The following is a 24575-nucleotide window of genomic DNA, read 5'->3' as shown; positions in this document are numbered from 1 at the left end:
AGTTACTATTTCATCTCTTTTTACAGTCACGCCCTCTCTAAACTACCTTATTATTCAACTTGAGTCTAAATATGTTGCTTCGGTCAAGGAGGTGTCATACTGAAATCTTCAACCATGTAGGGAATTATCGTTGTATAGAAATAACCATACCTAATTTCTCTGGCTGAACAAATATTAACATTGTTTGAAAACATCAAGCAGTTTGCAATCAAGCAGCTCTTCTTCACGCATAACTCCATATCTTCTTAAATAATATGCTACTGCGGCTGTCCGTTTGTCTGTCCAGGATTCAGAATCACCTGTAGCTCGTAAACCAGCTCACTCCACTTTGATCATATCCTTTTGCTGTTTCCTCATAGAATTCCAGCATGTTGGTAAAACCTGAACCTGACTGTTCAGAAAAATTGCTGTATTTGCCATGTGCTGGTCAATCTTTTCCTTAATAATTCCTTATGTTAATTTTCCTGTGATGCATGTTAAGCTTTCTGGTCTATAGTTGCTTGGGTTCTATTCAATAAGGGCGCGCACAAAAGGGCGACCTCAATTGGGCGCGGTGAATAAAGGCGCACGTAAATAAAGGCGAGTTTCAAAAGGGCGACCTCAATTGGGCGCAGCGAATAAAGGCAAACGCAACTATGTGCAATGCCACGTAGATATTTTATTATTATCTATCTGAGGATAACCTGTCTTAATGACTATCGACCAGTTGCTCTCACCCCTGTCATCGCAAAGTGCTTTGAATGACTGGTAATCACCGACATCAAAGCCTCCATCCCAGCTGATCTAGACCAACACCAGTTTGCCTATCGACCAAACAGATCAGCTGAGGACACCATTTGTGTGGCTCTACATGGTGCCCTCTCGCACCTGGAAAAGCCCAATGCCTAAGTTAGGATGCTCTTCATTGACTACAGCTCTGCATTTAACACCATCATACCTAACCAGCTGATCCAAAAACTCTATGCACTAGGACTTGCTCCGTCCATATGCAACTGGTTACTGGATTTTCTCACCAACCGCCCCCAGTCTGTTAGGATGGGCAAACACACTCCTCCACCCTAGCCCTGAGCACTGGTGTGCCGCAAGGATGTGTACTAAGTCCCCTTCTCTATGCACTCTTCACCCATGACTGTCGACCCATCCACCAATCAAACATTATTGTTAAATTTGCGGATGATACAACTGTCATCGGGCTTGTAACAGACAACAGTGAAGCTGCATATAGGGAAGAGGTTCAGAATCTGACAGAATGGTGCAACACCAACAACCTGGTCTTAAATACCAAAAAGACCAAAGAAGTTATTCCGGAATTTAGGACCACTAAAAAGACCAATCACAGTCCGACAACAATTAATGCAGATCCTGTGGAGAGAGTTTCCAGCTTTAAGTTTCTAGGAGTCACCATCTCAGAGGACCAGAGGCACAACAATGCCTCCATTTTCTCAGGAAGCTAAGGAGAGCTGACCTCCCCTAGAAACTGCTGGTTAATTTCTATAGATGCACTATAGAGAGCATTTTAACTAACTGCATGATGGTCTGGTACAACAGCTGCACCAAGGCTGCTAAAGAAGCCCTGCAGCGGGTCGTAAAAACAGCAGAGGCCATTATAGGGACCGAACTGCCATCACTCGAATTCTTGTATAAGACTCGCTGTGTGAGAAGGGCCAAAAACATTCTCAAGGACAAAACTCACCCTGGAAATTCTTTGTTTGAGCTCCTCCCGTCAGGCAGACGCTTTAGGTCAATCCGTGTACGCACAAACAGACTAAAATATAGTTTTTTCCCATCTGCCATAAACTTTCTCAACTCTGAATCTCCTCAGTCGAAGAACCATTTTTAAATTGAACATGTGCAATAAGCTATAATGGTAATGTGCAATATACTAATGTATTACAATATACTGTAGAATATGTAATGTACTATTCATTAACAGGTGCAATAACAATTTATGCTGCTGTACTTTGAGCAATATGACATATTTGGAATTATTTAACTTTTCTTTAAATGCACCTCGGGGCTGTCACACAAAGTAATTTTGTTGTGTTACACAATGACAATAAAGTGCTTGAACTTGCTTGCTTGAACTAACTATTATTATCTAAATTATCTACAAACGCCTTTATTCGCCGCGCCCAATTGAGGTCGCCCTATTGAAGGTTGCCTTTATTTACGCGCGCCTTTATTCTCCGCGCCCAATTGAGGTCGCCCTTTTGAAGGTCGCCTTTTTGTGCGTGCCCTTATTGAAGGATACCAGTTGCTTGGATCTGCCCAATCACCATTTTTATATCTTCTTATGTAATACGCTACCGTGGCTGTTTGTTTGTCTGTCCAGGATTTTAAATCACCTGTAGTTCGCAAACCATTTGACCTATTGATCTGAAATTTGGCACACATATACTACATGACATCTGCTATGCACTTTCGGGGTAATGATTGACCTCCAAGGTTATTCCTCTTTTATTTTTATTTTATTTTATTTTATTGTAGAATCAACTCTCGGCAGCAGCCAGCAGGGTGGCCGTATGGCGCCTGTGTACGGGCACCATTCTCATCCCTACCACCTTCGCCGTCACTTCCCCTACCTCTTCATATCTTAAATCATTCTTGAGGCAGATTGAGGACTTAAGTGCCAGCTTAAGTGAAAAATTAAGGAAAACATACTAAGTAATTGCAACACAAACACTGACTTAATCAGTTTTAATGAGAAAAGATGGCTATGCAAGAAGAGAAGAAGTGGGCCGCTAGGGTGGAGAAAAGAAGAGCTGCTCAGGAAGCAGCAAGCGCATCAACCTCTGAGCAAACGCATGCTAAACATACAGAGATAGAGGATGAAAACTAGGAACGCTCAAATCAAGTGTATTCAATGCACGTTATTGTGCAGTACACATTTGGTTTTTCAAATTTTCAGATTTTCAATACTCTCTAAAAAGGACATACACTAAGTTAAAGCTGAGAAAGGCCATCATGATAAACAAATCAAAATTCAGGAATGTTGTTAGTTGTCAGTGTGATATTAAATAATACAGCTGGAGGATAGGAACTGCAGAAACATTATTTGCATTGTGAAAAGAATGGAAATGCTATTGAATTTCTGAAAAAGATTTGCCCGATGTGCATCATTACAGTTTCTCCTGCAGCTAGATCAGCCCTCAAACTGTTATTTGTGAGGTTTGGAAAACTCAATTTATCCTAGTGAATCTTTTTTCTTTTGGATTTGAGTTTGGTAATGACTAAATCTAGAAAGACTATGCCTGAAGAGAGGTAAAATTTTATGACCCTAAGCCAGCCATGGAAGCCATTGACATTATCCAAGTTGCTGGCACGATTACTTTTTACTGTCTGCTTTTGCACATTCACTCCCATAAACACCTTTTCTATCCTGCGCTTGTTTGAGGCTCTTGGTTTGATCTCAATTATAATCTCCTCTTTTGTTAAAATATTCTGGATTGCAATTGTAAAATTTTACTTAATAATTGTAATTGTGTTGCTCAGCACGGAGTGGGCCTCATGCCTTCGTGGGTTCAACTTTATCTTGTTGTACTTCCATCCATTTTCCAACCCACTGAATCCGAACACAGGGTCACGGGGGTCTGCTTGAGCCAATCCCAGCCAACACAGGGCACAAGGCAAGTACCAATCCCGGGCAGGGTGCCAACCCACCGCAGGACACACACAAACACACCCACACACCAGGACCAATTTAGAATCGCCAATCCACCTAACCTGCATGTCTTTGGACTGTGAGAGGAAACCGGAGCACCAGGAGGAAACCCACGCAGACACGGGGAGAACATGCAAACTCCACGCAGGGAGGACCCGGGAAGCGAATCCGGGTCTCCTAACTGCGAGGCAGCAGTGCTACCACTGCGCCACCGTGCCGCCCCTTGTTGTACTTTGTTTACTTTAGTCAGTATGTGTGTTGGAACAGCAAGGGTGTGAGCTGGGGGTCTATTTGGGGTGTTCACTGTTTCCTGTATTGTTTAGGGTACAGTTTTGCAGGGTGCCCTCCCATATACAGTATGCTTATGGTGCTTGTGCAGAGAGGTCATGATGATGTAGATGTTTTTTGGTTTTTCCTACTTTTTTATTTTTTTCCTTTCAGTTTCACCATTAAGATTCTCTACTGCACTCACTGCTAATTTAACAGTAGTTTTTTTGGAATACCTGGGCTCTTGGATTGATTGGCATATACATGCAAGTTGTCAGTTGATTTAGCGATTATACAGGAATCCAGGCTGTCTGCCAATGAGGTAGTCAGAGTTCATAAATAAGAAATTCTAGAAAACGAGGAGTGTCTGTTCTTCTACAGTGCAGGCTAAAATATATGGCTCAAACTTTGACAGGTCCTGTTATGTGTTGATCAAGGTGGCTGTTAGGTAAATAGCGCTCTGTTGTTTTTATTCACTAACCCCATATCAGTCCTCTTTTATTCCTTTTATGACCAGCCAAAATGTAAATATAAAAGGCTATTTTGCATGTGGATGCAACTACCTAGACCTGAAAAATAATAGCAGTCCTGCTTTCCCAGTGTGTCGTTCGCTTGACTTGCTTGCTGTGTAAATTGGTTTCTGATTTAAGCCTCATTGACTATTCCAATTTTTTGAATCGCTATGCTAAAGTGTTTTCATTCTTTATCAACCCTGGCATGACTTTTACTCAGCCTTTGAATCAGCCAGCTGAGTCTGTCATCTTTGTTTCTTCATTCTTTGGCACATTGCTCCATATGTTCTGGCTTTGTCTCTCAGTTTCTGTTTTTGCCTCATACTGTATATTTCTTCTTCTAGATCTGTCTGCTCTTCCTATGCTTGAATCCAACAGAAGTGGTTTTTTGATAGAACTACTGCTAAATTAGCATTGACTTCAGGAAATCTCCCGATTTTCTCTCACTCTTTTAATTTATGAAGACATTCTTTATTCTTCTTTTTCTTTAACTTTCTTTTGGATGGACTGACAGGTCATCTGGCACCCATACAGTGCACTGGCAGACAGCTATGTGTCTGGTTGGTTGGCTGGCTGGGAGCTGCCTAACCAACAGTTATTGTTGTAATCCTAGTCTTATTTTGTGATCTGTCTTATTCTATTTGTTTATCTCTTCTTTGGGTTTGCAATGTCTGGCACACCTCCCTCCTCCCCCCTCCCAGCCATACTGCTTAAGCTTCAATTATGCTGGACTCTCAGGGGACCCCAATTTTAGGTCTTTGGTAATGTGGGATAAGTGGAAGTTGGGCTATATTTGGAGAAGGAAGGGGGAGGTCACTCTTTTTACTTGATTTTATAAACATTTTCACTAATAATAATTTTTACTGTTCTTGTACTTGGTGCTTTTTTATGTCAATACATTTTTATCCCATTTTGAAATCCCATTCAGTGCTTTCCTTCAGCTTTAAATTTCACCTAAAGTTGAATTCAGGGCAACAACATAAACCACAAGTAGGCCAAAAATGAATGTGCAAGTCACCGCTGAAACTCATGTGGCTATATGTGAAGTTTCATCTTTAGTGAAATTTAAAATCCACTTTAGTGCTTTTCAAATGTGTAAAATGTGCAACATTAAGCATATTGGACTGAAACCCAGAATAGTGAGAACTTTACATGTATAGTTAAAGCTGGCCCAAATTTTTAATATGTTTCATCCATCCATCCTACCACGCCTGACCGGCATCCTCCCCCACCATCGAAGCCAACTCACAACCAGGTGGTGATCAGTTGACAGCTCCACCCCTCTCTTCACCCGAGTGTCCAAGACATGTGGCCGCAAGTCCGACGACACGACCACAAAGTCGATCATCGAACTGAGGCCTAGGGTGTCCTGGTGCCAAGTGCACATATGAACACCCCTATGCTTGAACATGGTGTTCGTTATGGACAATCCGTGACGAGCACAGCAGTCCAATAACAAAACACCGCTCGGGTTCAGATCGGGGGGGCCATTCCTCCCAATCACGCCCTTCCAGGTCTCACTGTCATTGCCCACGGTGAGCATTGAAGTCTCCCAGCAGAACGAGGGAGTCCCCAGAAGGTATGCCCTCTAGCACCCCCTCCAGGGACTCCAAAAAGGGTGGGTACTCCGAACTGCTGTTTGGTGCATACACACAAACAACAGTTAGGACCCGTCCCCCCACCTGAAGGCAAAGGGAGGCTACCCTCTCGTCCACCGGGGTAAACCCCAATGTACAGGGGGTGCTAAAGAAGCCCTGCAGCGGGTCGTAAAAACAGCAGAGGCCATTATAGGGACCAAGTCGGGGGCAATAAGTATACCCACACCTGCTCGGCGCCTCTCACCGGGGGCAACTCCAGAGTGGTACAGAGTCCAGCCCCTCTCAAGGAGATTGGTTCCAGAGTCCAAGCTATGCGTCGAGGTGAGTCAGACTATATCTAGCCGGAACCTCTCAACTTCGCGCACTAGCTCAGGCTCCTTCCCCTTCAGAGAGGTGACATTCCACGTCCCAAGAGCCAGCTTCTGTAGCCGAGGATCGGACCGCCAAGGTCCCCGCCTTCGGCCACCACCCAACTCACACTGCACTCGACCTCCTTGGCCCCTCCCATAGGTGGTGAGCCCATGGGAAGGGGGACCCACGTTGCCTCTTCGGGCTGTGCCCGGCCGAGCCCCATGGGTGCAGGCCCGGCCACCAGGCGCTTGCCATCGAGCTCCACCTCCAGGCCTGGCTCCAGAGTTTTAATATGTTTCACTGAAATTCTAAACACAGTGCTCGTGCAAGCAGAAAGAGCATTCAAAGGAGAAACTCAGTCGTGCCCCTTTTAATACAATTAAAGACCTTAATGAACAGAAGAAGCACTCGATGGTGAATATGGAAAAATCAAAATGAACAAAATAACAAAGGTGTAGCCTCTTCTTAGCTTTCAGAACAAAGTTCTGTTTCCATGGTCCTTGCTAGTTTATCCGAGCTCCGACCTGTGGCTTACCCAGATCAGCAAGTGATGCCTCCTTCCGGTGCTCTTGGGTTTTATGGTGTGCCGATCACATAGAGCGGAGTCAGTTTCCCTCATTGGGGGGGAGATGACGTATTTAGCTATAGCACCCCCTTTTACCCTTGGATGGTATCACTTACCATGATGTAACAATACATATACAGTATATGTAAATATCTATTCTATATATAAAATCCTAAGCCTAAAAGTGCAACGATTTTATGTGACGTTTTTATGTTACATTTTTTGTCATGCTTTAAATCGGGCTTATTTTAAAACCTACATGTATATGTTTGGTATCATTCTTTTCAGAATTTATCAAACTTTAATGTGATGTTGTTAGATTTTCAGATTCTTATTCTGTTTTTAAATTATAAACTAAAAAATTTCAAGAACTCACGTGCCGCAAGACAAAACTTTGTACCAAAAGATTTAACTACTCCTGGGGCCGGAAATAAAAGACAAAGAGTAGGACAGCTGCTGTGCATGCTTTTAAATGTTCGAAGCGCAGCACGAGATGCAGATCACATGGCAGAGCAGCAGCAGCAAGCCAGCAGCTGATCGAGCAAAGAGGAGGTAAAAAAAAAAAATTGTATTTGTTTCCCATTGTATCACCGTTCAAGAGGGGGTTTTGGAGGAGCGACCACATCACCTTGGGGTGCGTTCTGACCCTCTCTTCACAATGCAAGCGGCAGAGACACGAAGTGGCTGACGCATAGTGCAGGCCATGGGGGTTGGCGAGCGAAGCAAGCAATGATTTAAGCAATGTGTATATAGACACACATTGTAAAAGCTAGGGAATGCCACTGAACTCACACCTCAAACACAATATACAAAACAAGTCCAGGGTTCAAATTAAAGGGGGAATTTATTATAAAATACCTTTTATAATAATTACACAGGTTGGCTTTTCTTTTCTCTTTCTACTGCACTGCTATTCCTCCAAGGCAAGTGTTGCCTGTCTCCGTTCTCAGCTCTGATTCACCTGGACGAGGAAGTGCAGGCCATTTTATTGGAGTTCTGGGAGTACTTCTGGTACCAGAGCTTCACCCATTGGAAGCACTTCCCATCCATACAGAAGTCCCCAAGAATAGGGAGTGTAACTCCCTGCAGCACCCTTTTGCATCATCCACTGTTCCCTTTATAAATGAGGAAGCAGAGATTGCTGGAGCAGGATTTCATTAAGGATATCTCTATACTTTGCTCCATTCAGCATTCTCTCAATCCTGTCCAGTCTCCCAGTACCTGATGCTGAAAAATAACCCCACAGCATAATTATGCCACCACCATGCTGCATCTTTGGAATGGTATTATGCAAGTGTTGAGCAGTGCCCGGTTTCCTCCAGACATGATCTTAATCTTGGTTCCATCAGGCCAGACAATCTTGTTTCTCACAGTCTGAGTCTTTTAGGTGTCTTTTTGCAAATTCCAAGTGGGCTTCCATATGTCTTTTACTGAGGAAAGGCTTCTGTCTGGCCACTCCGTCATAAAGCCCAGAGTGGTGGAGTGTTGCAGTCACAGTTGTCCTTCTAGACGTTTCTACCATGTCTACACAGACTCTTTGAAGTTCAAGTACTTGGTCACCTCTCTTCCCATGGCCCTTTCCCCACAATTGCTCGGTCATTTTCTTAGATTTGTGCTATACGATACAATCCTGACTCTAACCTCTGCAGGTAATTCCTTTGACCTCATGGCCTGATTTTTGCTCTGATACACATCAAATCAGTTGAATTAACCATAGGTAGACTCCAAACAAGGTGTAGAAACATCTTAATGATGGCCAATAGAATGGGATATACCTGAGCTAAATATCAATTGTCATAGCACAGGGTCTAAATGTGATATTTCAGTTTCTTAATTTTAGTAAATTTGCAAAAACCTCTAAAATCCTGTTTTTGCATAGTCATGCTTAGGTATTGCTTTTTGCCTGATGCAGGGAAAAATTAAATTAAACAATTTTATAAGCAAAATTAAACAATGTGAAAACTGACAGGATGAAGACACCATATTTCAGGGGAATGTTGTAGTGAAGTGGCATGTTATAATAATAATACATTTTATTTACATAGCACTTTTCCCATGCTCCCATGTGTTGATGTCTCATGGATTTAGTGTACTGGTTTTGGATATAATGTACAGTCTTTGTTTGCACATTCTTCTTGTATCTGCATGGGTTTTCTCCCATATCCAACAGTCATGTTTATTATATTTATTGGCAAATCTAATCTTGCTCCATTGTGGCTTTGATTGTGGGTCTGGTGTCCCATCCAAAAAGATTTCCTGCTTTGTGCAAGATGCTGCGAAGGAAGTCTCCAAACCCAAACACTGTTAAGATTTGGATTAAGTAGTTTGGGAATGTTATGTTATGTTATGTTTTGTTATACTGAACAAAATGACATTATTAGACGCAGTTAATATAGCTCAAGTCATATAAGCTGAAGCCCACTCTGGCAGTAGCACATGTTGATCCTGACAGCAGCAGGTGCAATTTGAAGACCACCCTGGACAGAGCATCAGCCCATTGCAGATTACACACACACACACACACACGCACACATGCACATGCACACACACTCATCAATATCACTTCCTTCAGGCTGAATAACCTAACAAATATCTTTGTAATGAGGCAGAAAACAGGACTGCCCAGAGGAACACCCACATCTTATCAACATTTAGAGCAGTTTTGGCAAGAATAGTCCATTCAGCTTCATAAACTGGTTAACCCTACTCATCTTACTTTTCCAAAATTATGTCAAATGGCTTGTTTTGCCTTGACTTGTTTTATTGTCAGGTTCAAAGTTGGTATTCTGCCTTTAGCCTGTTTTTGCCAAGACAGGCTCAAAGGATAGATAATTATATTCTGTTATGTTATATCACATTATATTATATTATATTATATTATATTATATTATATTATATTATATTATATTATATTATATTATATTATATTATATCGTATTACACCCCATGATTCTGCCCTAAACGGGTTAGGAAAATGGATTGATGGATATTATACTATACTATATTATACTAGCTGTGCTACCCCTCTAAGATGCATTGAAGTCAAATTAATCAATGTATACCTAAGCATTAACATTTGTAGTGCACTATGCAATGCACAAGTCTCTGTTATGTGCCATCTGGTATGGGATTCGTAATAGCAGTGTTAATGTTTGTGATGCGCCATCTGTTGGAATGACAAATGCAATGCATTTTATTAGTCAAAACATTGGTGATGTGCCATCTTTTGAAATGACAGAAACATAGCCACCAGACTGACACATAAACAGACAAACACACAAAATGTATCCCTTTATTAAGGTGACTTACATTATATTACATAACTTGCAAAGCAAAAAGCTAAAACGGACTTAATGGTGCAATGGTAAGTCTGTCTGCTTTGATTGTGTCCTTCATTCATGAGCCTTTGTTCACTGGATATGTTAACCCTTTGTAAGAAGAATGAGTCGAAGACATCACAAAGGTTTGGGGCAGCCACCCGTATATTATGCTTGGCTGCAATTGCTCTTTTTAAATACACGAAGTGAATCGTTCGGAGTCCAAAACAGAACTGACTCTTAGGAGACAAGATGGCAGCTTTAAAGGCCCAGAAGGGAAATGACGTCTTCATCGCAGGAAGTGGGAGTGGTATCCTGGTGTTCAGAAGTGACGTCATCCTTGGGGCCGTCCAGAGGCGGGATTTCCCGGGACAGGTCTGCAAGGGACTGAGAGAGATAGTCAGTACACTCCGCCTCCCCCTGGCCTGGCGTAGAATTACAAGTGTCTAGGCCCTTCAGCTGTTTCCCATGCGCACGTGTGTGACACCTTATAACCCCACTTTTTTTGCTTCTTATCGCCTTTCTTCTTGGTTTGCTATCTTATGCCGGCTACTTGGATTTGTTCATCAGATATTCCTGCCTTCTTGTGAGACGACATTACCCTCCACAAGAGCACTGACGCCTTATCACCTTATATTATATTACTAGCAAATCATGAAAATTTCACAAGAATAAAAGCGTTAGTGAAATGATGATGAGGGAGAGAAGAACATCACATATTACAGTAAGAAAGAGATTATTTAAATAAGTAGTGACTTGTGAGAGGACTCAATATTAGAATAATCACATGATTAGTATGGGATGTTATTATAGTCACTTACAAGAACATGAATATTTACAATACAAAGTGTAACATGAACAAGTTAACAGAACATATTGGCACATGTAAGTCAGTATGTGTAAAGTGTGACTGTTAGGTAATGTAACATATGCAATTTGTTGCATAAATGTTATTGTCAGTGAAAATATTCCTCAGTGTGTAACCTGCAAGTACCTGTATGTTTTACCTGGGTTTTGATGTAACTCTGGAAAATGTAGCGTACAACTGACCATGGGTAGAAACAGGGCCTGGCAAATAAACTCCGACATTATTAAACTTATGTCGTTGTGACTTGGTGATAGTCATACAATATGCTAAATGAGCAGGGAATTGCCTACGCTGTAATTTAAAGGGAATATCTTGTTTTAAGTTGTCAGTGTTATGGAATCCCTGTAGTTTTTCCGTTGTAATGTCTCTTGTTGTCTGGCAGTTTGCCAATGCTCTTCAGAAAGGTTGTGTGTGTAATGTGTTGGCGAGATCATTTCTGTTGGTCGCAGCTAGGCTGTATGTGCCTTTTCATTTTATCTGGAGGCTTACGTTGAAGTGAAGGAAAGAGGAGATTTAAAATGGTAGTGTCATAATGCAGTTTTGGTCAGTAACAATGTATTCACTGAACTGTCAATAATTGGTCACATTGAAGACTTGAAGATAAGCCTAAGACCAAAACTCTGCCAGGAACACGGATTCCTCGCTATTGTTGTGAAGGGATAGAGTAGTTGTGGCAACCGTTGTTTATATCGAGCACGGACGGACACAAGTGAAATAATATAAGGATATTATATTATATTATATTATATTATATTATATTATATTATATTATATTATATTATATTGTGAAGTTACTAATTCAATAATTCGTTTAAACATGTAAAATTAAGGCCTGCTTTTTGAGAGATCAAATGACAGTCAACTCAGGTAATTTTATGTAATATTTATCCCTTTGCTCGTCTTTATTATGTGCCTGACATACCAGTGCCTATTGTTTTTAGCCCTTCAGTTTACAGATTACTGTACCATTTGACTGTGAAATTAAACTTTACAGATTCAGCACTTTCATCCACAACAGTTTTCTCAGGCAAACCTAAATTACAACAAAGATGTCTTGTAGAGAACTGGAAAATCATGTTTTTTTACTGCTTAGAAAACTTTGTGTGCTTTGAATTTTTTTTTTTACATTATGAGAATTTTCTATTCTGAAAGTTTAGTTTGTGCATTTTAATTTCGTACGCAAGTTTGGATTTTATTTTTTTGATTTGGATTTTAACATCACCATTTTGAAAGTTGCTGCCAGCGATTATGGGTTGTCTCTCAGTTTTGAGAGACTGAGTGAGGAGTCTGAGTGTCTGGGATTGCAAGTGTCCTGGATAAAAACCAAGATCCAGGCCTTTAATGACCTCTTAGGTACAGCCATCAGCAGTATGTCTGTCTGCGGAGAAAATGTCGACCTCCCTAAGAGGTTTACTTACCTTGGCAGTGACATTCATGTCTCTGGTGACTCTTCCTATGAAGTCAGTAGACGGATTGGGAGAGCATGGGGGTTCATGAGGTCGCTGGAAAGGAGTATGTGGTGCTCCTGATATCTATGCAAAAGGATGAAGGTCCAAGTCTTTAGAGTCCTGGTGCTTCCTGTCTTGCTATATGGTTGCTATATGGTTGAGTACCATTGGTTTGACTTTGTATCAAATGAGCAGTTTCTCGTGGAGTCCCAAGTGAGGCACATTACCTGCATTGTGAGGAAGCGTCAGTTACGGCACTATGGCCATGTGGTGCGTTTCTCTGAGGGTGATCTGGCTCATAAGATTCTCATTGCTGGGGACCCGAGTGGCTGGACCAGGCCAAGGGGTCACCAACGTAACATCTGGCTGTGGCAGATATAGGATCATTTCCGGAGGGTGGGACTGGACTGCATGTCTGCCTGGGGGGTTGCAAACCAGTCTGCCTGTACCAGTGCATGCTCCCCAACTTGACTTGACTTGGCAATCTGGGCTGATTGCTGGGAACTTTATTCCTGCAACAAGCTGATAAATTACATTACAATAGCACACAATCCTTTTTCCAAGAGATGGATTCAATTAGTGAACAACTGCTTTTGCAAATCTCATTTTCAGTATTCTGGTTCTGACTCTTGCTCTTTCATTTTGACTCTTTGTGTTTTGGCTCTGGTTATTGGCTCTGGATTTTGGTGAACAAACCATTATATTTTTTTTTATTGACAACATTTGCGATTACGTCCTGTGAACAACAAATTTCAGTATTCAGAAGATTTTACCCTTTGTTTTCAATTTTGTGTTCACAACAATTAGTTATGAAGGTTTTGAAATCATTTCTGTTTTCTTTGTCCAGTGACTCCTGACTCACCAGCACAAGAAAACGCTCACATATGGCATACCGTTAGACTCGTCTTGATATCTAGTAATGCAAAACATTGAGCTTTTTGGCCCTAAAATAAAGAGTTGAAGTTGAGCATGCCACACCGGCCAGCCCCAGGAGTTCACCCCCTAATGGGATACAAGAGTTCGTAGTTACTGCTTATTTTCACAAGACATTGAAACAATGGGGAATGGTGGTAACACAGGCATGTAGAGTTTCGTTTTTACGCTTTATCGAGGTTGCTGATAACGAATGTGATATTTTTTTTGATATCTGATTCTTTACCAGTGATTCATCTTATCAATGAACCACTCCCAGAATGTTAAAAATAACAAATGTGAAACAATTTTAGACATTTTAGACTTTTTCAAGGTCAGTGATTAAGAATATGATGTTATTTTTGATTTTTTTATATTGCAGTCGAGAATATTTAGATTTTATTTAAAATGAAACACACATTTTAATATTTCAAACGCAAATATTCATGCTTATTGTGTAACTTTACCTCATGATCTAAATAATTACATTTCTTATGAACACCCAAAATTAGGGCGGCATATCCAGACGCTTTGTTTTTTATTTCTCAGGAAACCATTCTTTTGTTTTACGCTGTTGGTTAGCTGCCCATCTTCATCAGAAAAGCACACATAACACCAGTAATCACCCAGGGCAGGTGATATGGGAAAAAGACCAAGTGGTGGGTGTCCAAGCTGGTGACCCTTCAGGCTATTTTTTTTTTCCTGTAACTGGCATACAGTGGTAGAGAATCCGTGTCTCATGGTGGAACTAATGGAAACTGAGAGAAAAAGAAGAGGTTATTTCTGAAATGAATCTGGATCTAATTATAGCCCTGAAAATGTCACCCTAGCATTAAAAAAAAAAGTGCCACTTGTTTAGTAAGTAAACGCATAGCATAAGCCAAGAAATTCATATTTATTACAGAATAAACAAAAGAGAGATGTGAAGAGATTATACAACTATGGGAACTTGGCATGCTATTGAACTATCTGAATGTAAGAATTACTGCTCTTGTTTGGGCAAGAATAAATCAATCTCCCCTGAAGGAACAGATACTCCTTAAAACTATTAGTATTACTTTGGATGAGATCCACTGAGTCTTGAATGCATAAATTCTGTACCACGCTTGGTCTTAAACAGAGTGTGCAGCAATGTGCTGTAAAGCTATATGAATGAAATCCACTGTCAGTAGTCAAAGGCAAAAATATTCTTACCTCATGGACTAAAAGAGCACTCAAGGAGCTGTTTATCTCTCTATTATATTAAAAACTCCTGTAGAGAAACAGTACGGCTACGATACGTGATCTTCACGTTAAGATCATGGAAGACACTTAAAAGACCGCAAGACGAAAGAAAATGGCTGCGGAGCGTCTTGCGGGGACCTTAAACATGAAACTTTGTGTCAAGAGATTGACCCAGGACCGTCTCGCGATGACGCAGAACATGAGATTCTTGCAAGACACGCCCTACTTACAAATAAATAAGAGCAGGGGCAGCCAGCAACACACACTCACTCATGTTTTGGCTTTGAGCACACACAGATCCAGGGCTCTCAGCGCATATAAAGCATATAAAGCGTATAAGGACAATACGTTATAAATGAAACATAGACGACAAAGCGAAGAAGAAAGCAGCGCGGAGAAAAGAGACTCAAAAGCATTGGAGAGACAAAAAGAATAATCTAGGTGCAAATTCAGAAAATAAGGAAAGTAATTATCAGCCCGGAACAAGTGGAATTAAAAAAATAGCACGTCCAATCCGAACATTGGCGCTATACACATGCAGAGCAGATTATGAAAGCAGTGGAATTCGAAAAGCTCCAAAAAAAAAAATAGTTGACGCGATACACATGTGGAGAAAGTTAAAGAATATGAAAGTTGGAAAATTAGAAAGTATAAAAAAAATAATGTAAAGATCGCAGTAGTGCAAACAAACGGAAATTATTACTCGAAAAAGGGAAAATAATCACCACAGACCAGGTGTCATTGAAAAAAAAGCAGGATAAAGTGAGTTCAGAAATAAAAAACAGAGTAGAAAACGAAGTAAAACGTCATAAAAAGGTTAAAAAACAAGGAGGCCAAACACACGCCGAGCAGGTTAGAGATAATGAAAACTGGAATTCAAAAGACTCAAAAAAAACGTAGGTGCAAAACACATGCAGAGCAAGATACAGAATATGAAAGCAGAAAAAAACAACAGTGTCAAAACAAAGACAGTAAACATCGCATTAGCGCAAACAAAGAGAAATTGTTACTCGGAGAAATAACAAAAAAGGCGAATAGAGATCGAATATATGGACACAGGTGATATGTCAGAAGTATGTAAATATTGTAAGACTTTGAAGTTTAAGTCAAGAGAATTTCAAAAATGGAATTTACCTCACATGCATTCATTGGTTACTTTGCAAAAAAAATTATTAACTGCTGACGATGTGGATCACTTTGTCTGTGCTGAAATTCCAAACAGAGAAACCTATCCTGAATTATGGTACAAAGTCATTAAACACATGTCTCACTGACCTCATTAAAAAGATTCAGCATATTGGGACTCGAAAGATTCCAAATATTGTTTTTACAGAAGTTCTGAAATAAAAGTGAAACTAATGAAATTGCAACATTTCAAAGGAAAAAAAAATCTTAAAAGTGTGTATCTGGAAAAACAAAAATGGGGCTTGGCGAGCGAAGCGAGCAGGGGGCAAAGCCCCCTAGTGTCTTTAAAGAACATACTGTGACTGGAACTATGAGCTCAGTGACTGAAGGCAATGAACAAATAACTCTGCACTTTGCCGGGTAGGGAGTTATTGATTACTAACATTACCAATAGACTCCTAAAGAGTATTCAGTCAATGTCTATTTGATGAAAACACCATGGAAGATGCTTTCACTTTTAACTCCTCTTCAACCCGATCATGAGATCCACAAGGTAATGGAAGAAGTTATTGAGCTTTTTTTTTTTTATTTTTTTTTTTTTATTTATTAAAGCTAATAACATTCTCCCAGCCCTTTGCATGTGGCTGATGGGATGTCTCACGATGGTGGAAGCAGATGCTGTTAGTGCCAGGTGCTGGATAGGAATTATCTGCTCTTGGAATGTGAGCCAGCTGTGTCTGGCTAAAACTGGCTGGGGAGTTGAAGAATCCTGAGAATGAGGGTGAGGCAGCGATACCAAAAAGACTGCTGCAGTGCTTTGTGTCCGTGTCATGGTGGAGGATAGGTCAGGTGGCCTGTGGGTTGCTCTTTTTCTTTTTATATGAATTGTCATACCACCTGCACTTCGGAACAGGTAATCCACCTGAAGCTAAACATGCTTGGGCCTGGTCAGTGATTAGATGGGAGACCAAATAGGAAAAGCATGGTTTGCTGCTAGAAGAGCTGTTGGTGAGGCCAGCATGAAGTACTTATCTGATGGTTTGTGTGTTGATACCAATGTCCCAATTCTGTGATGGTGAGACTGTGCTGTAAAAATGGTGCAGCACTTTGGATGAGATGTACAACCGACGCCCTGACTCTCTGCGGTCATAAAATATCCCAAGATTAGGGTGTACCCAAATGCTCGGGCCTGGCCCATCATGGCCTTGTTCATTCTGGCCTCCTCATCTTCCTCTCTTTCTAATTAGCTAACTATTTCTCTCACCTCGTAGCTAATGTGTGGTGAGCATACTGGTGCAAGAATGAATCTAGGTGGGTGCTACACATTGGGCGTGGATGACGACGCTCCTCACTGTTATATAAACTGCTCTGAATGTCTAGAAAGGCGCTACATAAATGTAACTATTGTATCTATATTGCTATTGTGTACATCTCAAAGTCATTTAATACATGAAGTATTTTTTTTACCTCAACTATAGAATCTCACCTTCAAAGGAAAAAGGCAATTGGCCTTCTAGTTTAGAAGAGGTCACACATTCAGACCAATGTCACAGTTGATGTACTGTGCAAGCCCCTACATATCAGTTTATCTGCCTGCATCCTCTTTGTGAGTATGTAAAATATTTCATCATGTTGTATTATAAACTGTAAAAGAGTTATAGTCTTGACAAAAGTATGCATTTAGCACAACTTTTATTACATTTAGAATACAAGTTTTTACACAAGGTACTATTCAATGTCAGCACCTTCTTCAGCAATACACCCATAGTGAAGCACGCGTCATTTTTCAAAATATTTTTGCAATCCTCCATCCAGAACGTTTCACCTCTTCATCTAATTCAGACTTGTGACCCTTCAGCACTGCTTTCAAGAGGAAAAGGTCTACAGGGTTGAGACTGGGACTGTAAAATAAAATGAACATATGGGGATATTTTAAGGCAGGTATTCATTAGCCAAATGCAACTAATTATTGCTTTTACAGTTACTGTACATAGCTCTTAACATTCTAGCAGTGCATTATATCTGTGGTCTCATGGCTCACTTTGATAAATCATAATGGATTTACAGAAGTCTTTCAGAAACTAAATATTCAATTTTCTATTTTTAAAACAGATTTTAAATGTATAGCATTTGCTTTCTGTTTAAAATAATGTAATCAGTGTAGACTCTTGTTGTGTGTAACATTCATTTATAGGTATAAAAATATCATATATAAATTTGTAACAATCATTTCACTATATACATGTATCACTGTATATTGTGGAGACCAGCCTCAACACATACAGGCAGACACCGATGGGTTCAAAACCACAACACGTTTATTCATATTAACAATATATACAAGTGTATTGCACACAACCCGGTGCCCCTGCACCACACACCCTTAGTCCGGGCCTCTCAATGTCCAGCCTTCCTTCACCACCTCCACTCCTCTCCTCCGAGCTCTGTGCTCTTCCACCCGCCTCCAGCTGACGAATGGAGGGAGGCGGCCCCTTTTAAGTCCATCCAGACGTGCTCTAGGTGCCTCCTGACGAGCTTCCTGCAGCACTTCCTGGTGTGGCGGAAGATCCGCACGAGCACCAAGAAGCACTCCGGGTGTCCCTGGTTTTCCTTCCGCCAGCACCTCCGGGTGTGGCGGATGTGCTGACGTCCAGGGCTTCTCAGGCATCTGGGCGCCCCCTGTGCTGTCAAATAAACGAACCACATGCCATGGCGCAACGTTAGGGGCTTCGCCTCTAGCGCAGACATCCGAGGTTTGATTCCCGAGAGGGAGTGCAGTAGAGTCTGTACACCTGATGAGCCCAGAATTAGGGTGAAACACGTGTTGCGTACTCTTTGCATTATTTGACAGTAAACTATTTCAACCATATATATATATATATATATATATATATATATATATATACAGTGGTGTGAAAAACTATTTGCCCCCTTCCTGATTTCTTATTCTTTTGCATGTTTGTCACACAAAATGTTTCTGATCATCAAACACATTTAACCATTAGTCAAATATAACACAAGTAAACACAAAATGCAGTTTTTAAATGATGGTTTTTATTATTTAGGGAGAAAAAAAAATCCAAACCTACATGGCCCTGTGTGAAAAAGTAATTGCCCCCTTGTTAAAAAATAACCTAACTGTGGTGTATCACACCTGAGTTCAATTTCCGTAGCCACCCCCAGGCCTGATTACTGCTACACCTGTTTCAATCAAGAAATCACTTAGATAGGAGCTGCTTGACACAGAGAAGTAGACCAAAAGCACCTCAAAAGCTAGACATCATGCCAAGATCCAAAGAAATTCAGGAACAAATGAGAACAGAAGTAATTGAGATCTATCAGTCTGGTAAAGGTTATAAAGCCATTTCTAAAGCTTTGGGACTCCAGCGAACCACAGTGAGAGCCATTATCCACAAATGGCAAAAACATGGAACAGTGGTGAACCTTCCCAGGAGTGGCCGGCCGACCAAAATTACCCCAAGAGCGCAGAGACGACTCATCCGAGAGGTCACAAAAGACCCCAGGACAACGTCTAAAGAACTGCAGGCCTCACTTGCCTCAATTAAGGTCAGTGTTCACGACTCCACCATAAGAAAGAGACTGGGCAAAAACGGCCTGCATGGCAGATTTCCAAGACGCAAACCACTGTTAAGCAAAAAGAACATTAGGGCTCGTCTCAATTTTGCTAAGAAACATCTCAATGATTGCCAAGACTTTTGGGAAAATACCTTGTGGACTGATGAGTCAAAAGTTGAACTTTTTGGAAGGCAAATGTCCCGTTACATCTGGCGTAAAAGGAACACAGCATTTCAGAAAAAGAACATCATACCAACAGTAAAATGTGGTGGTGGTAGTGTGATGGTCTGGGGTTGTTTTGCTGCTTCAGGACCTGGAAGGCTTGCTGTGATAGATGGAACCATGAATTCTACTGTCTACCAAAAAATCCTGAAGGAGAATGTCCGGCCATCTGTTCGTCAACTCAAGCTGAAGCGATCTTGGGTGCTGCAACAGGACAATGACCCAAAACACACCAGCAAATCCACCTCTGAATGGCTGAAGAAAAACAAAATGAAGACTTTGGAGTGGCCTAGTCAAAGTCCTGACCTGAATCCAATTGAGATGCTATGGCATGACCTTAAAAAGGCGGTTCATGCTAGAAAACCCTCAAATAAAACTGAATTACAACAATTTTGCAAAGATGAGTGGGCCAAAATTCCTCCAGAGCGCTGTAAAAGACTCATTGCAAGTTATCGCAAACGCTTGATTGCAGTTATTGCTGCTAAGGGTGGCCCAACCAGTTATTAGGTTCAGGGGGCAATTACTTTTTCACACAGGGCCATGTAGGTTTGGATTTTTTTTTCTCCCTAAATAATAAAAACCACCATTTACAAACTGCATTTTGTGTTTACTTGTGTTATATTTGACTAATGGTTAAATGTGTTTGATGATCAGAAACATTTTGTGTGACAAACATGCAAAAGAATAAGAAATCAGGAAGGGGGCAAATAGTTTTTCACACCACTGTATATATATATATATAATATACAGTAATTCCTCCTCCATCGCGGGGGTTGCGTTCCAGATCCCCCCGCGAAAGGTGAAAATCCGCGAAGTAGCAACCATATGTTTATATGGTTATTTTTATATTGTCATGCTTGGGTCACAGATTTGCACAGAAACACAGGAGGTTGTAGAGAGACAGGAACGTTATTCAAACACTGCAAACAAACATTTGTCTCTTTTCCAAAAGTTTAAACTGTGCTCCATGACAAGACAGAGATGACAGTTCCGTCTCACAATTAAAAGAATGCAAACATATCTTCCTCTTCAAAGGAGTACGCGTCAGAGTGAGAGAGAGAAAAAAGCAAACAATCAGAAATCAATAGGGCTGTTTGGCTTTTAAGTATGCGAAGCACCGCTGGACAAAGTAGCTGCGAGGAAGGGAGCAAGCATTTTTCAGCATTTTTTAGAGGAGCGTCCGTATCCTCTAGGCCAGTATGCGAACAGCCCCTCTGCTCACACCCCCTCCGTCAGAGCGAGAGAGAGAGAGAGAGAGAGGAAAGCAAACAATCAAAAATCAATACGTGCTGTTTGATCTTTTAAGTATGCGAAGCACCATGCGGGAAGCATATCGCTTGCAAAGCAGCCACATATAAGCCCAGCAAAGAAGGGAGGCACTGTGAAGGTAATCTTTCAGCGTTTTTTGAGGAGCGGCCGTGTCCTTTGGGTGTGCGAACAGCCCCCGTGCTCACAATATATTTAAGGAGTTTTATTTAATACATAATACGCGCTGTGGTTGGGTAGCTTCTCAGCCATCTGCCAATAGCGTCCCTTGTATGAAATCAACTGGACAAACCAACTGAGGAAGCATGTACCAGAAATTAAAAGACCCATTGTCCGCAGAAATCCGCGAACCAGCAAAAAATCCGCGATATATATTTAAATATGCTTACATATAAAATCCGCGATAGAGTGAAGCCGCGAAAGTCAAGGCGCGATATAGCGAGGGATTACTGTATTTTGTGTACATACAGTATATAAAAATAGGAACCATCAGTTCTTTCACCACATAACTCCATTATTTGGCACTTTCAGTCCTGTTTTCTTGGTATTCTTACACAACAGGAACATAAACTTTTGTCCAGTATTTTGTCCAGCTTAGGTTGGATCCAGCCAAGTGCTGTGTGCCTCCATTAAATATTGACCGGTACTCTTGTGCTTATTGGATTTCATGGCACACACATAATTCAGATCTAATAAGTGTGAAAAGGCTTTATGAATTGTAAAGTAATGGTATCTAAAAGAGACAAAATTTTAAATAGTGTTTTCCTATGCATATTATAATGCAAGATAGATATTGGGATAATGCTAGTGCAGACAGGGAGTTCAGCGGTCAGTGGAAAGATCTGGGCATACCACATATACATCTTAGTCAAACAGAGCAGACTTAGCATCAAAGAAGGCTTTCAGTTCAAACCTAAATGCTGACTCGCTGGGTGACCTTGAGCAAGTAATCTAACATGTCTGCAATTCACTTGCACAAACTTGGAAATTATTGTAAAAGTATTATTTTTCTGTCACTTTGGATAAACAAAAAGTCTGATAAAAAAATGAAATCCTGCTCTCAAAATGTCACCTTAACATAAGTGCCAAGTGAGTGGTCCACTCAGCGATGAGCTTCCGAACAAGTCATAGAACTCTTTCTAGCTGTTAAGGGGTTAAGGAATGTAACATTTTATTAATTTTGGTGTTCTTCTTTGGTTTGTCCTGAATTGAAATAAAAAAGGTTTCAGAAATGACGTGATGAATCAGTGAGTCTGCGGGCAGGGAACAGAACATAAAAAAATTTGACAACCAAGTGGGGATCATTCAGTCCATTAAGCTCGCTTGTTTAGTTAATAGCTATGCTGCCCAATGTCTCATCCAGATACCTCTTAAAGGTTGTCAAGATTTCTACTTCAACTACTGTACATGTCATGGTAGTTTGTTCCAGAGTCCAACAACACCTTGTGCAAGGAAGTGATTCTTGGCTTCAGTCCTAAATACACTTCCCCTTAATTTGCACTGGTGTTCTCAAGTACGTGATTCATTCTTTAACTGAAGGAATTCTACTGGATCTACTTTACTAATGCCTTTGAGGATTTTGAAGACATGGATTAGGTCCCCCACACAGTTTCCTCTGCTTGAGACTAAACAGGTTCAACTCCCTCTATCAATGTAGGTCTTGTCCTTAAATTCAGGGGTGCACTTGGCTATGTGTTTTTGTAAAGTGGTGACCAGAAATGCACACAATACTCCAGATGCTATCTCACTAGTACGTTATATAGTCTGAGCATAATGTTCTTTGATTTATATTGAACAGTTTTTAACCTAACATTTTATTTTCCTTTTGAATCTCTTATGCTCATTGCTTAAATGGTTAAAATGTTATGTCAACATAAATCTCTAAATCCTTTACAGTAGATGGTTCTTGTAGGACATTGTTTCCCATTTTATATTTATAATTGACATTCCTATTACATATGTATAGCACTTTGCATGCACTCTTCTACATCAAGCTGCATATTCCAAGTATTTGTCCAGTTCTGAAGCTTGTCCAAGCTATCTTGAATTGTTTTTGCTGCCTCATCAGTGCCTACCATTTCTCTAATTGTATTATCATTTGTGAATTTCCCTAACTTTACAGGAATCTATATCATTAATATAAATCAGAAAAATTAACAGTGCCAGAACAGACCCTTGAGGGACTCCACTGAGGACCCCATTTCTCCTCTTATGTGAACTCTTTGTCTCGTGCCTGTTAATCAACTTGAGATTCAGTGTTGTAGATCACCTCTGATGCCTACAGCTCGTAGTTTCACAATTAATCTTTGGTGCGGAATTCAGTCAAAGGCTTTTTGAAAGTCAAACTCAACTATGTTGTATGCTTTGCTTTTACAATTTCAGTTTTCTGTTCCAGATTGGTTTGACAAGATCTTTTTCTCAAAAACCCATGCTGGGGGTTATTTAGTGTGCTAATTTCATCCTAAGGGAACATGTTCACCTGCAGTGTGTCCGGCTTTTCCTTTTTTGGTTATTGTTTAAAATGTTTTACTTGAAAACTCACGGCAGTGCTAATAAAACTACAGATTTTATAATGCAGCTTCGTGTTTTAGAGTGTTTTATCTGCTCAAACTATATACGCTCTACCCCAGTTGACTAGAGTGCAACCAAAATGAGATCCACACGCTGTTTAATTCGCACAAAACATAATTGCTGTTTCCTCAGCTCACTTACTTGATAAGAGAAGGGTTTAAAAATTATATTAGATAAGTATTAACTGGAATTAACCGAATAAGGAATATAAGTGGAAAAAAATGTAATTACATATTTTCAGATGAATCATCAAACTAAAATGTCAAAAATAAAAACATTGATAAGTAAATGAGACATGAAAGATGAAGAAGATGTTACATTCAAAGTGTTGCCAGTTAGTGTGTATTGGAGATATGCAGCTGTACATTACGGTTTCTGTAACTAAAAGTGAAGGCACAATTGATTATTCTTCAGTCACGGTTTACTGTGTCTTTTTTGTTGCATTCCAGGCAGGGAAGCTGTGGATACCAGTACTCCTGTTTTTCCCGCTGGCCTTCGCATATGTTCCTGACACCTGCAGGAACTCTATGAAGCAAGAGCATCTCAGCATATTAGACCGTCTGGTAAGTCATCTGTGTCATGCTATATGTGTATTGTGGTGGGTGGCCGGAACTCTTGCTCAGCCAGGACACCCACGGTATGGAAGGGCCCAGGGCGAGAGTATTTTTGGGACAGTTTGTCCCTCAGGCCAACAGAAGGCATCCCCCTTGGTTTCCAGCAGGACCACAGGTGATGAGCATGGGAGCTCACACCTGTTGAAACCTGTGGTCACTGTCAGGGGGCTCATGGACCTTTCCAGGGCCTTATTTGGCCACACTTTCGCCACACCCGGAAGTGTAACCGGAAGAAGCTCATTAGGCACCTGGAGTCCATCCAGGTGCCCTATAGAAAGGGGCCAGTCCCACCATTCAGGAGTCAAGAGTCGGGAGGAAGAGGACAAAGCCTGAGAAGAAGTGAAGACAGAAGAACTGGAGGAAAGGAAAGGACTGAACTGTTTATTGGATGTCTGGTGATTGGTGCACTGTGCTGTGGGGAGCAGGGTGAAACGCTCCCTAATTGTAAATAAACAGGTGTTGTGTGGCAAAACCTGTC

At 40.9% G+C, this 24575-nt stretch overlaps 1 protein-coding gene across 1 annotated transcript in view; it reads left to right on the top strand.

Annotated features, from left to right (window-relative positions):
* Positions 1–24575, top strand: part of csf1a (colony stimulating factor 1a (macrophage)) — a 95619-nt gene that overhangs the window by 30685 nt on the left and 40359 nt on the right. The window contains exon 2 of the mRNA XM_028796653.2: positions 23933–24046. Within this exon, the coding sequence (XP_028652486.1) occupies positions 23933–24046 (114 nt within the window). The remainder of the gene's footprint in view (positions 1–23932; positions 24047–24575) is intronic.

Source organism: Erpetoichthys calabaricus, chromosome 3, assembly GCF_900747795.2.
Source record: "Erpetoichthys calabaricus chromosome 3, fErpCal1.3, whole genome shotgun sequence".
NCBI lineage: Eukaryota > Metazoa > Chordata > Cladistia > Polypteriformes > Polypteridae > Erpetoichthys > Erpetoichthys calabaricus.
This window is presented reverse-complemented; position numbering and strand designations above follow the sequence as displayed.